Raw genomic sequence first — 16,125 nt, 5'->3', positions numbered from 1 at the left:
GGAGGATGGCGGCTCAGGGCACCATCCATCTGTGCGCGGGGGCACACCCGCTCCCCTCTCTCCGCCGCCAAGTGTGGCGTGCAGCGTGTGCACACCAGGGCCCTGCCGCTGCACCGAGGAGCTGCCCTGACCCTGAGGTCTGGCTCTTGACCTCGCCCCTCACCCAGGCAGGTCCAGGGGAGGCAGCACTGGGCAGCCTGAGGGTACCCCTGCCTTGACCTCCTATGCTGCTCTCAGGGGCAGGAGCCAGCTGCCCAGGAGGGAGGGGCACCTGCTGAGACCAGGTCTGCCCCAGTGCCCCAGCGCGCCTCCATGGAGAGATCCCCAGGGGTGTGAAACCACCCTATTTCCCCAGGACCTAAAGGACAGGGAAGTGGTCCTGGGTCACCACTGTTATTTCCGCTTGGGGCTGGGCTGCTGCCCTAGGCTGGGGTGGTGAGTCTGGGGAGACACTTGGGTGGGCAGAACACAGCTGAATTAAAGTCAGGCCCCTACCACTGCTCCTGCTGTGCCCCACTTGCTGGCTGGGAAGGCACGGGGTAAGGTACACTCTGGAAACTTCTAGAAGCTGCTCAGCTAGCGAGGGGGGTAGGCAGCAGACGTGTGGCCAAGGGACACCAGAAGAGCCAAGCTGAGAGAGGCCAATACTGGTGAGAGGCCCCCAGGTCCATTCTGGCAGGCAGGCAAAAGGGAGCAACCCTGGGGTGCTGTCCCAGGGAGTCTTAGTTCTGTAGTGCTCCTATAACAGAAATACCACAAATGGGTGGCTTTAACAAACAGAAATTTATTTTCGCACAGTTCAGGAGGCTAGAAATCCAAATTCAGGGCACTGGCTTTAGGGGAAGGTCCTTGTCTCTTTTCAGCTTGTTTCTTGGTTCCTTGGAGAATTCATGTGGCATGACATCTACCTCCCTCCCATCTGTGCTTGCTTACCTCACTGCTTATTCAATCTGCTCTTTTTATATCTCAAAAAGGGATTGACTTACGAAGGCCCCAAAACAGTTAAATGGGGAAAAGACAGTCTGTTTAACAAATGGTGCTGGCATAACTAGATATCCATCTGCAAAAAAAAAAAAAAAAAATGAAACAAGACCTTATACCTCACTCCATGCACAAAAACTAACTCAAAATGGATCAAAGACCTAAACATAAAATCTAAAATGATAAACATCATGGAAGAAAAAATAGGGACAACATTAGGAGCCCTAATACATGGCATAAACAGTATAGAAAACATTATAAGGAATGTAGAAGAAAAAACTAGATAACTGGGAGCTCCTAAAAATCAAACACCTATGCTCATCCAAAGACTTCACCAAAAGAGTAAAAAGACCACCGACAGACCGGGGAAAAACTTTTAGCTATGACATTTCTGATCAGCGTCTGATCTCTAAAATCTACATGATACTGCAAAAACTCAACTGCAAAAAGACAAATAACCCCATTAAAAAAATGGGCAAAAGATATGAAGAGACACTTCACTAAAGAAGACATTCAGGTAGCTAGCAGATATATGAGGAAATGTTCAGGATCATCAGCCATTAGAGAAATGCAGATCAAAACTACAACGAGATTTCACCTCACTCCAACAAGGCTGGCATTAATCCAAAAAACACAAAATAACAAATGTTGGAGAGGTTGTGGAGAGATTGGAACACTTATGCACTGTTGGTGGGAATGTCAAATGGTACAACCACTTTGGAAATCGATTTGGCACTTCCTTAAAAAGCTAGAAATAGAACTACCATAGGATCCTGCTATCCCACCTCCTTGGAATACACCCTAGAGAAATAAGAGCCTTCACACAAACAGATATATGCACACCCATGTTTACTGCATCACTGTTTACAATAGCAAAAACATGGACGCAACCAAGGTGCCCATCAACGGATGAATGGTAAATAAATTGTGGTATATTCACACAATGGAATACTACACATCAATAAAGAACAGTGAAGAATCTATGAAACATTTCATAACATGGAGGAACCTGGAAGGCATTATGCTGAGTGAAATTAGTCAGGTGCAAAAGGACAAATATTATATAAGACCATATTATAAGATCTTGAGAAATAGTATAAACTGAGAAGAACACATTCTTTTGTGGTTACGAGGCGGGGAGGGAGGGACGGTGAGAGAGGGTTATTTACTGATTAGTTAGTAGATAAGAACTACTTTAGGTGAAGGGAAAGACAGCACACAATACAAGGGAGGTCAGCACAACTGGACTAAACCAAAAGCAGTTTCCTGAATAAACTGAATGCTTCGAAGGCCAGCGTAGCAGGGGCGGGGGTTTGGGGACCCTGGTTTCAGGGACATCTGAGTCAACTGGCATAATAAATCTATTAAGAAAACATTCTTCGTCCCACTTTGAAGAGTGGCGTCTGGGGTCTTAAACGCTAGCAAGGGGCCATCTAAGATGCATCAATTGGTCTCAACCCACCTGGATCAAAGGAGAATGAAGAACACCAAGGACAAGAGGTGATTATGAGCCCGAGAGACAGAAAGGGCCACATGAACCAGAGACATCATCTTGAGACCAGAAGAACTAGATGGTGCCCAGCTACAACCGACGACTGCCCTGACAGGAAACACAACAGAGAACCCCTGAGGGAGCAGGAGAGCAGTGGGGTGCAGACCCCAAATTCTCATAAGACCAGACTTAATGGTCTGAGACTAGAAGGACCCCAGTGGTCATGGCCCCCAGCCCTTCTGTTGGCCCAGGACAGGAACCATTCCCGAAGCCAACTCTTCAGACATGGATTGGACTAGACAATGGGTTGGAGAGGGATGCTGGTGAGGAGTGAGCTTCTTGGATCAGGTGGACACTTGAGACTATGTTGGCATCTCCTGCCTGGAGGGGAGATGAGAGGGTGGAGGGAGTTAGAAGCTGGCGAAATGGACACGAAAAGAGAGAATGGAGGGAGAGAGCGGGCTGTCTCATTAGGGGGAGAGCAATTAGGAGTACATAGCAAGGTGTATAAAAATTTTTGTATGAGAGACTGACTTGATTTGTAAACTTTCACTTAAAGCACAATAAAAATCATTAAAAAAAAAAGAGAGATTGACTTAAGACACCTTACACTAAAACTTCCTAGTTAAGATAATGAAGAAAACCCATTCCCAAATGGGATCATAGCCACACGTATAGGGGTTAGGATTTACAATACATATCTTGGGGGAACACAACTCAACCCACCACACTGGGAAGCTGGACAGATGAGCCCAGGAGAAGGATCTCCAGGTCCCCCCTTCTGCTGGTGGCAAATGGTTTGCCCCCATCCACGCTGAGCAAACCCCCAAGGACCTGCTAGGAGAGAACTGAAGGGTTCCCCAGGCCTAGCCTCCCTGAGGTCCCCTGAGCCCACGTGGGGCAGACCCTCCTCCCTGTCAGGTACAGAAGCCAAAGCTCTAGCCACACACCCTCCTCAGCTTAGCCACATCTTACCTCCCAGGTCCAGGTTCTGTCTGTACTGGGTCACCGGCAAGACAGGGAAGTGGGAGATGGCTGAGCTGACAGCCCCTTCCTCCTCCACTCAGCACCCTGACCTGACCCTCCCTGTCACCCACAGCCTATCCCCATGGAGAATGCTGGGAGGAGGCGAGGTTCAGAGAAGGAGCAACTGTCCCTCGGAGTCAGGCTGCCATCCTCCCAAACATAAGGGAGCCCCACTGCTTCAACAAAAGGAGAATTGGCAGGGGTCCTTGGGGTTCCAGTGGGGCTCCCCAGGCAAGGGGCTGCCTCACCCCTCTCCAGGGCTCTGGGTTTCTCCCAGTGGCCCTAGTAACCTAAGGGGGAAGCTCAGAGGTCCGGCCCAGGGGACAGGCTATAGACTAGAGAGGGCAAAAGGGGACAGGGATTAGGTGTCTTAAGGGATACTCTCACCACTACTCCCACCCTCTCAGACATGCACACACAAGAGCAGACTCCCAGCCATCCGTGGGAAAGAGGGTCTGCAAACATCCAGATAGGGGCAGGGTACCTCAGGCACATGATGGACACCTGGCCAGGGCCTGACACACGCCAAAACCACAAAGTCAAGGACTAATGACAAAGTGGGGAGAAAACAGCTGGGAGAAGTGACTAAGAGCTTCTATCATTAGCTTATAAAAGAAAGAGCTGTTAAAATCAACAAGAATAAGCCCAGCAACCAACAGAGAAGGAGAGGAACACAGAGCAAGAAAGGCAAATGGCTTCAACACAGAAAGTCGGTCCTTTTGGAGACAATCTGCTCCCGTAGGGAGAGAGAAACTTGGCACCGCCGCCCCCCTCCCCCCCCCCCCCAGCGATCCCGAGAGGGGGAAGGAGGGCGGGATCCCCAGAGCTGCTTGTTCCAGGGACAAATGGTGGCTGGTGACCGTCATTTCAGTCTCACCTGCCGCTCTGCTCCCGTTAGACAACAGGCACCTCTGGAAGCCGAACAAAGAACAGCCACCGCAGGAGACTGGCAAAAGCCAGACAGGTCCCAGCGGTGGAGCAAGTCTGTGCAGCGGAGAGGGGGAGACCGGACCTTCCTTGGGAGGGGAGTGTGGCAGGAAAGGGGTGGCTTCCCTTTCCCGCCAGCTCTGGGGACCGTCACGCCCACGGCACAGCACCAGCAACCACGGGGAGGGGGGCTGCTCCAGAGCAGAAACCCCCTTCCATCTTCTAATGTCGCACACCCACGCTGCTCCGGGGTCCCCGAGCTCGGCGTCCTGGTCTTGCCATGTCCCTTCCTCGGGCCTCTCCAGAGTTCTTTCATCCCGCTCCCTGGCCAAACCGGACCTCCCTCCGCCCTTCTCCCCCCCCACCCCCCAATAAGCCGGCAGTCAGTCGGGGAATTGCTGAGCCCCGCGCAAAGCCTTTTGGACACCCCATCCCACCTGGCCTGCAGACGGCACCCCCACATGTGCACCCCGAGTCGGGGGAGCGGTGGCTCCCTGGAGGGCCCCTTGTCTCTGCGAGGTCCCCGGCCCCGTCCTTGTCTTTCCGAGACCCCGTGGGAAGCCTGAAGCGGAGCCGCCACGGCTGGGGCAAGGGCACACCCTAGAGCAGAGCTTCTCAACGTGCCAGCGGCTGCAGCGGCATATGCCTATCCCCATCCCCCGGAGCCTGTCAGAATGGCCGATCCTCAGGCACCTGCAAGATCAGGGCCTCTGGGATGGGGCCCGGCTCCGTCCCATGCGCCCTCCAGTGTGAGAGCCACCGGGACACATGGTGCCTCTTCACAGCACTGCTCAAGCAGCGACAAACTTTCTCTGGTGGAAGTCAGGCCAGGCCTCGACACGGCCGGCTGACGGCCCGATCTCGCGGCAGTCCTCCAGGTCAGGGGGGCTCCTCGGGGGTCCCTCCCTTGCGGGACGGCGTGGGGAAGATGGTCGCCTCACTGCCGCCCCCCTCCCACAAGTGTGGACAGACACCTTGTTCACGGGCGCCTGGGTCACCAGCTCTACCTGTGTCTCCTGGGATACTACTCTTGTGTGCCGGGCGTGCGTGTGCGTGTTGGGGGGCACAGACCCGTGGTTCACCGCCACCCCTGCCAGAGACACGCTCGGGGGCCCTAACACAGCGGAGGAGGCCGGGGCGTGGGCGCCAACGGGGGCCCTGCAGGGTAGGAGCCCGCAGGCAGGCGGCGCAAGGGAGCGGTCACAGCCGGGCGCGGTGGACGCGGCTGCCAGCCCCGCTGCCGTTCGCCCTGGGGTCGCCCGTCCTCCTTCCCCTTCTCCGAATCGCTCGGGGGCGGCGGCGCCACGTGTCTCTCCTCCCGGCCGTCTACGTTAGGGGAGGGGGCCGGCCCGACTGTGGTCCAGCGCTTCTGCCCCGGCCTTGCCCTGGGTCCGGCGCGGTCCCTTGCCCCGAGGGCCGGGAACCGGGAAATGGCGGGCGGGTCAGAGCAAGGCCTGGTCTGGACACTCGGCTCGGCGGGGGGCGGGCCTCGTGTGTCCTCGCCTACAAAGGAAGGCGGGCGGAGGCCAAGGTATGGCGAACCCCCGGTCCAGGAGCGCCGAGAGAGGGCGGGATGTGTCCTGGGCCCGCGTCCTCTGGGAAATCGCGCGCGGCCGCCCAGAGCCCACCCAGGGGAGCGTTCTTTCTATGAACTCTAAGAACACAGGTCTTTCACAGTTACAGCCCATCCTAGGAAGAAATTTCTAGCCCCAAGGCCTGCAGGAAACGTGCTTCTAGCGCCCATGTGGCGAGGCGCGATTCGCTCGCTGAGCCCCGTACCCAGCCGCCTCTGCGCTTTGCGCATGTGCCGGGTCGCGGACGCAGGCGCAGAGCGTCGCTGCGTCTATGGTTGAGACGTCGTGAAAGAGCGTCCTCACGCCCTCGGCCGGACTCTATGGTTCTCGCGCAGGAAGATGGGCGGGGTATATAAGCCGTGCGCAGGCGTGGGAGCTTCTCTTTTCCTTCGGCCGGGTGAGTGATCTCGTTTGCGCGCCCATGCTGGGCTCTTGCTGTCCACTTCCGCTGGCTTGAGGCCTGTCCTCGTGTTCTATTCCAACTTTTTCTGTTCCATTGCAGCCGCAGAGATCCTGGTGTCGCCATGGGCCGCCGCCCCGCCCGGTGGTGAGTGCCGAACCCCCGCGATTTCTTTAGCTGGGGACAGAACTGTATTTGGCTGCTAAAAAGCAACCCTTGGGCGTAGTCTCCCTAGCGCGACTGGTTTGCTCTGGAAACGAACCCATTTTCCGCAGTACCTATCACGACTTTTGGTCTTCATTTATGCTAAACGGTTTTGTCACGTTAAAACTTCTGGCCGCTCTCGAGCGCTTCCCCCGTTTAGTTGTTGGGGTGGCAGATAGGCATGCCATCGACTATATGTGCCACACTAAGCTCGGCCTGGAAATGAAGGCCGCCGTGCTTGTTCCCTGCCCTTCAGATTTGCGGTCTTTTCGAGCTCGATCCTTCTGAGCCTTTGTGTGCAATCCACTTCTTTCCCGGCGTCGTGCTGTGCGGTCTTCTCGGATGGACGCCAAGGGCAGCTCAGGATAATCCTGCGCAATCGCCTCATGGCCCCTGCAGGGGGCGCCGCGGCCATTGCATGTGGCCCAGGTTCCGATTTATGGCCACGTGCCTGAAAGTACTTTGGTAGATAGCATGAACTGGGCAGGTAGTATGCGGCTTATTCGAAGTACTCGGTGCATCGAAAAGGGAAAGATTTTTTTTTTAAGTAGGAAAGTCCGTGTAGAAGTTTAGTAGAAAATTATAATCCCGGTAGTGGGTAAAAGGCATCATTGCTTTTGTTTTTCTAAAATGGGTGTCTCCTGCCTTGTGGCCATGAGGTTTTGGCCATCTCTTAAATATAAGTGCCTCTGGGTTTCCAGTCCTCCTTTGATCTTTCCTCTGGGGGCAGTGGAAGGGCCTGCCCACTGGTGAACAGCACTTTTAAACCTGGGTTTTTCCTCCCCCCCCCCCGCCCGCAGTTACCGGTATTGTAAGAACAAGCCTTACCCTAAATCCCGCTTCTGCCGAGGTGTCCCTGGTAAGTAGTCAAAGAGCTCCCAAACTCGTTCGGCCATGCTAATGGAGCCATTCACAGCACCCCACACACCTACTCGGCCTTTTCCAGATGCCAAGATCCGCATCTTTGACCTGGGTCGGAAGAAGGCAAAAGTGGATGAGTTCCCACTCTGTGGCCACATGGTGTCTGATGAATATGAGCAGCTCTCCTCAGAAGGTGAGGCGGGATTTCTTGTTACTTCCAACTAGAGTTAACAGTTTGGTAAACGTGCCCTGCATTTGATCCTGGATTCACTGAGGACTGTGGTGGTGTTTCCGTGCAATCTTGTCTCTTTACCCCTGCATAGCCCTGGAGGCTGCTCGTATTTGTGCCAACAAGTATATGGTGAAAAGTTGTGGCAAAGATGGCTTTCACATCCGAGTGCGACTCCATCCCTTCCATGTCATCCGCATCAACAAGATGTTGTCCTGTGCTGGGGCTGACAGGTGAGCTGGGGCCTGGGTCCACACAGCTCCTTTTCCTGGGGGGAAGGCCCATTGCCCTTGTTTCCATAGGACAAGGGTTTCCATAACAGAAGGGTCTTGTATGATTACGGGCCTAGAGTTTGGGTGTAGAGGTACCCCTCATGGACCAAATAACCTGTAGGTGGCTGATGGCAAAGCCAGTATGAGGGCTGGCACACGGTTTTCAATGGCCTACCCCACCACCCATCTCCAGACCTCATCATAGATAAGCCTTAGTAGCCTTTGGGGGAGACAAGTGAAGGGGGGAGGTGTTCCTGAAAAAGTAGTTTCTCTTGCTCTAAGTGTCATCACAACCATCAATTAGCTGAGAAGGCTGCAGGTTGGGGTGATCTCATTGGCCCAGTGTACTTCACAGGGTCTCTTCCTAGCTCATTTTGGGGTACTTACAAGTCGGAATCAACGGTAACGGGTTTGTTTTTTGTCCTCTGCAGCCAATTAAGCCGACTGTCCTCCTTTCCTGTGGGGGCCAGTGTGCAATGGCTGCAAACAGCAGCTTCCTCGGTAGTGTATGCAACCTGTTGCATGTACGGGTTGCCCTAAGGGACCTTGGAGACAGCATTTCCTTGTCTCTGACGTTGCTAATCTTTGCTGTCCCTACTTTAGGCTCCAGACAGGTATGCGAGGTGCCTTTGGAAAACCCCAGGGTACAGTGGCCAGGGTCCACATTGGCCAAGTCATCATGTCCATCCGCACCAAGCTTCAAAACAAGGAGCATGTGATTGAGGCCCTACGCAGGGCCAAGTTCAAGTTCCCTGGACGCCAGAAGGTAAGCAGTGCTACCACCCCCCTGCACCTATCATTCCTTGCCTGTGTCGCTGAACCCCTGACCCAGTTCTTTCTGTCTCCCCTTAGATCCATATCTCCAAGAAGTGGGGCTTTACCAAGTTTAATGCTGATGAGTTTGAAGATATGGTGGCTGAAAAGCGCCTCATCCCAGATGGTTGTGGAGTTAAATACATCCCCAATCGTGGCCCCTTGGACAAGTGGAGGGCCCTGCATTCATGAGGGCCTTGGCAGCACTGCCCCACCTGACCATTGCCTACCAATAATTTGACTTTCTTGTCTTTATCTACCAATAAATTGAACTCCCTGTCTGTATCTGTGTTCTGGGTTACATGCCCTGGGGTGGGTGGAGTTGAGGAACTTCTGGGGATCAGGGCCCCAGGATTATTGTCACTTTTCTTCAGAGACAGGCTGGTGACTACTTTGAACAGGAGGGAACAGAACCCATCAGGGACCTGGACTTGGGTCTCCCTCAATCATGGCCAAAACTGGTCTCCCAGGTGTGAGGTGTTAAAAGGCTATGGGGCTTCCTTCATGAACTGTGATCTTTGAGTGCCCCGCTGCAGAAGGTCTGTGGGGCAGCAAGAGTTCCCAGAGAAATGACATCAGAGGAAGTGGCCCGTGCCTTTCAGATCACCCTGTTGGTACCTCATGAAAGCCTCTGGATTAAGCACCCTAGGCTCCACCCACCAGCCCTTCTCAAACCTGCCTTTGCTGGGCTCTACCACAGCAGTCAGCGAGGCCCACCTACGGTCTATGACATTTAGCAGCAAAGTGGGGTTCATCCCTCCCCAAGCCTGGGGGTCCTCCCCTTCCACCTCAGTATCAGAAGGGCTAGTCAGTAAGAGCTGTAATCTGGGCTCTGGAGAGGAGCCTAGTGGGACAGCAAAAAGCAGGAGTGCTGCCTGTGGCAGGCAGCCTGAGACTCTTCAGAGCAGAGGGCCAGGACCAGTTGGGAGGGTCAGAGAGCCCTTGAGTTCTTTGAGTGCTCCTGTGCCTCAGGACCTTGCATGTGAGAGTCCTGCTCCAGGCAGCCACCTCTTCCACAGCTGCTCAGGCCACAGACCACCTCTGGGCACTTAAACACCCCTAGCCTGTGGCCCCTGAGAATCCACTGGCTTTGTCTAGGTTTACAGCTATTTCTAAAATTTAAATGAACTTTATTTTTGACCTTAGAGATGGTCACAAACAAATCTGATCACGTAAATGGCTCCGGTACTATCCCATTGGTTTTTACTGACACCCTCAACACCATGGCCATTCCAGGTTTGCTCTCCTCAACCTGGGCAACACACAGTAGCTGTCTGGAGGCAGGTACGATGGGCAGCCTGTACATTGCAAGGCTGTGTGATTCTGTCTGCAGATTGGGACGTCCTTTGTATACCTGCAGTCAACATATGCAGTGTGCCAACAGAGACTGAGACGCAGTCCCCCACCCCCCAGTGGACATGGACTTTACCAGAGACCAGGTTGTGCCTAGCCCTTTTCATTGCTTAGGTCACATGATCCCAGTTTGTTCATTAGTTACATTTTTTTGGTCTAAACTGCTTATCTCCATTGTAGCTACTGGGATCTCAATATTCCCTTGGTGTTTCAGGTGAGTTCTGTATACAATAGCACTTTGGCATAACCGCCACACACATGAATTTCCCTCCAGTCTGCTTCTTTGTTCTCAGTACATGTGTCTCTTTTCATAGAATAAAAAGTTTCCATTTTTCAAAGAATAAAACCTTGTGACCTTTTTGTAATTCCCTTTCCTTAGCCCTGCAGGAGCTTAATCAAGATCCCTTTCTGAGCCCCCTCCCCTTCCCCAGCACCTGCTTTGTCCCCTGTCCTGACACCACCTGTGGCATGTGTTTAGCCTCAAGGCCCCTAGTTTCTTCATCTTCCATATTGTAATACCAGGCACAAACCAAAGAAAAGGCAGATGGAACAGGGCTATAGTCTCATGGAGCCGAACAGCGCTGGAACCCCTCAGGAATCGTTCCAGCCCCAGGGTGGGGTGGACAGGGTTGGCCAGGGCGGGTCAGGCCATGGAGCCAAGCTGAAGGGGCAGGAGTGGCAGTAGCATCAGAGGCAACAGCAGACCCACCAGGCTGAGGGGCAGGACCCCCGGCGCTGCCCTGCTCAGCTCCACCTCTACAGGGTAGTGGTCGCTGATATTGAGGGCCTAGGCATAGGACGGAGCAAAGTGTCAGTACCTCGGATCCAGGGGCTCTGCTGCAACCCCCTCCCCGCCCTCCTGGCCCCTGCATTCACCCTGAGCCCTATGGCCCACCTGCTCCTCCGTGAGCCGGAAGCTCCGGGGGAAGTCGAAAGCGTAGGCGGTGCGAAGCAGGCCTTGACAGCGCTCCCCGTGCAGCACGATGCGGTCGTAGGTGCAGTGGGTGCTGGCCCGCACAGTGGTGTCCTCCCCGTCGGCAATTGCCCAGTGGAAGCCCGTCTCCGTCCGCAGCACCAGTTCGCCCAGCCGCTTTTTGGTCAGCGAAGCGCAGTCAGCATTGAAGTCCCCAAGCAAGATCATGTCCTGAGACAGGGCATGGGGTCAGGCCTGGCTACTGGCCACCCCATACCCAGCCGTCCTGAGCAAGCAGCCCAGCCCTACCTCACTCTGCCAGCGCTGGGAGACATCCAGAAACACATCATACAGGGCGTTCAGCTCCTTCTCCACGGCCTTCGGGGTGGTGTGCAGCGGGACCAGCACCACACTGGGCAGGACTGGAAGGGGTCCTCTGAGGGAGAGCTCCACCCACTCCCAGCCCTCCAGCCCCAGGCTTGCTCCCAGGACCAAGCCCCCAGGCCAGTGGCCAGACTCCCCGCCCCCCCCCCAGCTCTTGAACACCAAGCCACCCCCTTCCCTTCTTACCCTTGCTGGGCAGGGTGAACTGGGCCACAAAGGGCTCCCGTGCAAACAGGTCATCCTGATCGCTGTACACATAGGACTCCAGGACCTGTGTCCTGTGTGACCTATGAGGGGCAAGGGATGGCTTCCAAGTCCAAACACCGGCAAGCACTCAGGGAGGGGGCCCATGACCATGACCATGAGGGCACAGCCTTCCCAACCTTTTTTTCTTTCTGGAACTATTTTTTTATTGAGCTACAATGCACATACCACAACTTCCCCTGATTAAAGTGTACAACTGAATAGTTTTTGGTATGTTCACAAGGTTGCAAACACTAAACTGCTTTCTGTCTTCATGGATTTGCCTATTCTAAATATTTCGTATAAATATGTGGCCCTTTGTATCTGACTTATTTTGCTCAGCATAGTGTTTTCAAGGTTTCTCCATGTTGTAGCATGTATCAGGACCTAATTTCTCTTTATGGTTGAATAATATTCCATTGCATTAGACCACTGTGTTCATCCAGTCATCTCTTGATGGACACTTGGGTTTCTTTCGTCTTTTGGCTACTGTGAACAATGCTGCAGTGAATATTCGTGGACATGATTTCATTTCTCTCGGGTTCCCCATTATTTTGAAGCCAAGGTCCGATACCCTAGAATTTCACCTATATACAGAAGCAGGTCTCTTTCCTGACAGCTCCCGAGCCCCTCTTGAACCTGACCCCAAAGGGTCATCCCCAGCTTACCCTCCCAGAGATTTAGGACTGTTTTCAGAAGGCAGACCCTCCTGCTAGGACGCAAGATTGGCCCCACACAGAGGAGGTTAGCCACACCCTGAGGCACGAAGGCTTCCAACAGAGAGAGAAAGCGGGGCGCCCACACCTGTCTAGGAAGAGGGAAGGACTCTCGTAGTGAGGATACGAGGAAAGAGCCCTGGCCAGCCCCTGTGCTCACCGGTAGATGTACACATACTTCTCCATGTACGTGCTGCGCCCCAGCAGGGGGCTGCTCAAGGAGCTGTAGGGCCCGGAGTCATCACATCTGCAGGAAAAGGGGAAACCAGGGTCACGGCCCCTCAAGGTTCCCCGTGGGCCCCGGAATTACAGCCACAGAGCCCTCCTTACCTGTTGAGCTCTCGAAGCAGGAGGGAAATGGCACTGCTGGAAGAGTCCACCACCTCTTGCAGCACCATGATGTCACAGCGAGCCAGGATCTGCAGGACACCAGGAAGCCCTGCTGCATTCAGTGCCACCCACGCCACCTGGTACCCCTGGGGAGCTGGCACTGGCATGGCTGAGACTGTCATAGCTTGCTGGCTGAGGCCACCAGAGAGCAGGATGGCTAGAAAGGACTTGAGAGAAGACTGAGAGCCATCCCCACCCATTTTACAGAGGAGGAGACATAGGTCGATGGGAGGGGTGGAACAGGCTCCAAGTCTCCACACCTACTCTGCACGAACTCCACAACCGGGGACATGCCACCAGTCAGGCTGGGCTGGGGTCTTAGGGGACACTGCTCCCTTCAGCAATGAACTTACCCGCACCAAAGTGTCCATCACATCCTCCCTGGCCACCTTGGTCAGGGTCAGCCGCTGGGCATTGAAGGCACAGATGCGAAAGGCCTCAGCCCCACTGGCCAGGAGGAGGAACAGGAGTGCCACAGGGCAGGGCATGGCTGCCGGGCCCCTCCACGGGGTCCACATCAGCCCAGGATCTGGGTCCAACTGGGATCCTCCTGGTCCTGGGAGGCCACAGTGATGCGGTGAAGAAAGCGGCCTCCCCGTATGCCCCGCCCCAAGGTGCCTGCCTTTCTCAGTGCGGACCCTTTTGCCCTGCACGGGTGGACGGCTTTATACGTTAAACCAAGGTGGGTGCTCAGGCTGCTTTCAACTTTCACATGGTGCCCGGGTGGGGAGGGCTATCTTTGTGCAGACATCTCTCCCCCAGTTTGGGAGATTTTATCTCTAAGGAAACCCCCATGGTGGAACTGCTGGGCTCTGGGCCTGTTCCCATGCACCCCCGCCCTGGCCCACTTTGTTTTCAGTATGTCTCTTGGTTTATCTCGATCCCCCCTTCGCCCTTTGCCCTGCTCCCTGTCCGCCTCACACCCTGCTCGGTCATCGTCCCCCCGACTCTCCTGGCCTGCTTTTCTCTCACCTCCTCACCTCTCCGTTTGGCTCACTTTCTGTCTCTGTCATGCTCACCCTCTCTTCTGTCCCCTCTGTCGCTTTGTCCCGTCTACTTCTCCCTGGCCACCTGTTCTCTGTCACTCATGCCCAGCCTGGGTGCCCTGCCCTGGTGCCTATTCTGGTCGTGTTTGGGTGCTTGCATAGCCCTATGCTGGCACCGGTAAGTTGGAAGCTCTAGGCCTTGGGTCCCCCATGAGGGTTCTGGACGAGAAGCAAAGAGAGTGACTCTTCCTGGCTTCAGCCCAAAGCCCAGCCCAAGCTGCCCGCACGCAGCCTTGGCTCCAGCCCTGGGATTCCCTTCCTGTCTCAGCCCCCTCCCCAGGCCAGGGGCAGCTTCCTGCTTCCCTCTGCTCCAAGGGCCCCATACCTGTGCAGACCAGCTTGTCTCCACGGCAGCCTCAGCCTTAGGTGAATCTGCAACACCCCCACGGCCTCAAAGAGCCTCTGCTCAGGCAGCAACAGGGAGAGAAAGGGAGGAAAGAGGAAGAGGTGGTTCCTATCCACCCAGCCCTCCGTGAGGGGTGGGGGGAGGAAGGGGCGGGCTCTGGCCTGGGAACCACCGCCCCTGCCCGCCCATCACCCCAGGCCCAGGCTGTGGGGAGATGACAGATCTGTGAGTCACAGGAGAGTGACGGGGCTTGCTGTCACCACAACCAAGCAGGAGGAGACCCTTAATCAGCGGTTACAAGACAGTGCTGGCACCTGAATTAAAACCCAGAGCCACTGCCTGGTGGCGTTTGCAGAAGCATCTTGTGAGGACAATGTAGGGGAGCCCTGAGGTGAGACTGGGCACCCCTACACCCTTGAGGATAAAGCCGGAGCCCCAGTGGGCGTGGCTGCATGCTCCCAAGTTAGGCGTGTTCATTCAAGTGCTCTGTTTAACCCCAGTGAGGGACAATTCTTCCCTGGAAGTCAAGGGTGAACTCATGAGCTGTCCCAGAGAGAAGGGGACTGGAGACCTGGCGGATCAAAGCAGTGTGGGATTCTGAAGGGACAGTATTGGGACACTGGGGCCCTAGGGCAGGTGTGAAGGGCGGGCAGTGGGATCAGAGCCATGCAAAAGGTCCTTGTTGTATTTGAGGATGGGATGGGGCAGAAGGTTGGAAAGGTTTAAAATAAAATCATGCTTTAAAAATAACAAATACGTGTTTATAGCAGCATTATTCACAACAGCCCCAAAGGGGAAACAACCTGAACTTCTGTGAACAGGTGAATGGATACACAAAATGTGGCCTATCCATACAATGGCGTATGTTTTCAGCCATAAAAAGGAATGAGGTACTGATACATACTACAACATGGGTGCAAAGCAATTAAAAATTACATGGGTGCAATTACTTAATATGACCCTTCTAGCCACAGGCAAGATCTATCCTGAAGTACAATGCTGTCAGTGATAGGATAATATCCATACGCCCCCAAGGAAGACCAGTTGGAGGTAGAAAACCAAAAGGAGAGAACACATGCGCCATTTCTCAAGCCGAAAGAACTGAAGAAAAGATTCAAGCCTCAAGTTGCAATAGTGAAGGATTCCACGGGGAAAATAATAAACAACACAGGAAACATCAAAAGAGGTGGAAGGAATACACAGAGTCATTATACCAAAAAGAATTAGTTCAACGTTCAACCACTTCAAGAGGTGGCATATGATCAGGAACCAATGGTACTGAAGGAAGAAGTCCAAGCCGCTCTGAAGGCATTGGCAAAAAACAAGGCTCCAGGAATTGATGGAATATCAACTGAGATGTTTCAACAAATGGATGCAGCACCGGGAGTGCTCACTCATTTATGCCAAGAAATTTGGAAGACAGCTACCTGTCCAACTGACTGGAAGAGATCCATATTTATCCCTGTTCCCAAGAAAGGTGATCCATCCAACCGAATGAGGAAATTATCATTAATATCACATGCAAGTAAAATTTTGCTGAAGATCATTCAAAGGCGGCTGCAGCAGTATATCGACAGGGAACTCCCAGAAATTCAGGCCGGTTTCAGAAGAGGATGTGGAACCAGGGATATCATTGCTGATGTCAGATGGATCCTGGCTGAAAGCAGAGAACACCAGAAGGATGTTTACGTGTGTTTTATTGACTATGTAAACGCATTCGACTGTGTGGGTCATGACAAATTGTGAATAATATTGAGAAGAATGAGAATTCCAGAACACTTAATTGTGCTCGTGAGGAACGTGTACATAGATCAAGAGGCAGTTGTTCGGACAGAACAAGGGGATATTGAATGGTTTAAAGTCAGGAAAGGTGTGGGTCAGGGTTGTATCCTTTCACCGTACTTATTCAACCCACATGTTGAGCAAATAATCCGAGAAGCTGGACTATATGAAGA

General features: G+C 53.9%; 2 protein-coding genes and 1 non-coding gene across 4 annotated transcripts; 2 read left to right on the top strand and 1 right to left on the bottom strand.

Moving 5' to 3' along the window:
- Nucleotides 1–6,387: 6,387 nt before the first annotated feature.
- RPL10 (ribosomal protein L10) lies at nucleotides 6,388–9,064 on the top strand. 2 transcript variants are annotated; one of them, XM_049872340.1, is made up of 6 exons: nucleotides 6,394–6,547; nucleotides 7,405–7,463; nucleotides 7,551–7,658; nucleotides 7,789–7,927; nucleotides 8,570–8,732; nucleotides 8,819–9,064. In XM_049872340.1, the coding sequence occupies exons 1-6, from the start codon at nucleotides 6,525–6,527 to the stop codon at nucleotides 8,969–8,971; spliced, it is 645 nt and encodes a 214-aa protein (XP_049728297.1). In that variant the 5' UTR covers nucleotides 6,394–6,524; the 3' UTR covers nucleotides 8,972–9,064. The 2 variants fall into 2 exon arrangements, with proteins under 2 accessions (XP_049728298.1, XP_049728297.1); XM_049872341.1 differs by lacking the exon at nucleotides 8,819–9,064 and having other exon boundaries at nucleotides 6,388–6,547; nucleotides 8,581–8,689.
- Nucleotides 8,392–8,524, top strand: LOC126069761 (small nucleolar RNA SNORA70). The gene has a single exon (XR_007516033.1). It is a non-coding gene; the product is annotated as a small nucleolar RNA SNORA70 (small nucleolar RNA).
- A 1,615-nt stretch (nucleotides 9,065–10,679) lies between the features above and the next one.
- Nucleotides 10,680–14,242, bottom strand: DNASE1L1 (deoxyribonuclease 1 like 1). Its single transcript, XM_049872339.1, has 8 exons — nucleotides 14,150–14,242; nucleotides 13,132–13,334; nucleotides 12,719–12,807; nucleotides 12,549–12,635; nucleotides 11,616–11,716; nucleotides 11,355–11,467; nucleotides 11,028–11,276; nucleotides 10,680–10,919 (listed from the first exon to the last, which is right to left on the bottom strand). Exons 2-8 carry the CDS (start codon nucleotides 13,294–13,296, stop codon nucleotides 10,776–10,778), a joined length of 948 nt encoding a protein of 315 aa, XP_049728296.1. The 5' UTR covers nucleotides 13,297–13,334; nucleotides 14,150–14,242; the 3' UTR covers nucleotides 10,680–10,775.
- Nucleotides 14,243–16,125: the final 1,883 nt, after the last annotated feature.

This window comes from Elephas maximus, chromosome X, assembly GCF_024166365.1.
Source record: "Elephas maximus indicus isolate mEleMax1 chromosome X, mEleMax1 primary haplotype, whole genome shotgun sequence".
NCBI lineage: Eukaryota > Metazoa > Chordata > Mammalia > Proboscidea > Elephantidae > Elephas > Elephas maximus.
This window is presented reverse-complemented; position numbering and strand designations above follow the sequence as displayed.

Coding starts and splice junctions, on each gene's coding strand:
- RPL10 (XM_049872340.1), top strand. CDS start 6,525: ATGGGCCGCCGCCCCGCCCGGTG. Junction 6,548..7,404: donor GGCCGCCGCCCCGCCCGGTG/GTGAGTGCCGAA, acceptor CCCCGCCCGCAG/TTACCGGTATTGTAAGAACA. Junction 7,464..7,550: donor CTTCTGCCGAGGTGTCCCTG/GTAAGTAGTCAA, acceptor GGCCTTTTCCAG/ATGCCAAGATCCGCATCTTT.
- DNASE1L1 (XM_049872339.1), bottom strand. CDS start 13,296: ATGTGGACCCCGTGGAGGGGCCCGGCAGCCATGCCCTGCCCTGTGGCA. Junction 12,636..12,718: donor CTGCTTCGAGAGCTCAACAG/GTAAGGAGGGCT, acceptor CTTTTCCTGCAG/ATGTGATGACTCCGGGCCCT. Junction 11,277..11,354: donor CCCAGCGCTGGCAGAGTGAG/GTAGGGCTGGGC, acceptor GCCCTGTCTCAG/GACATGATCTTGCTTGGGGA.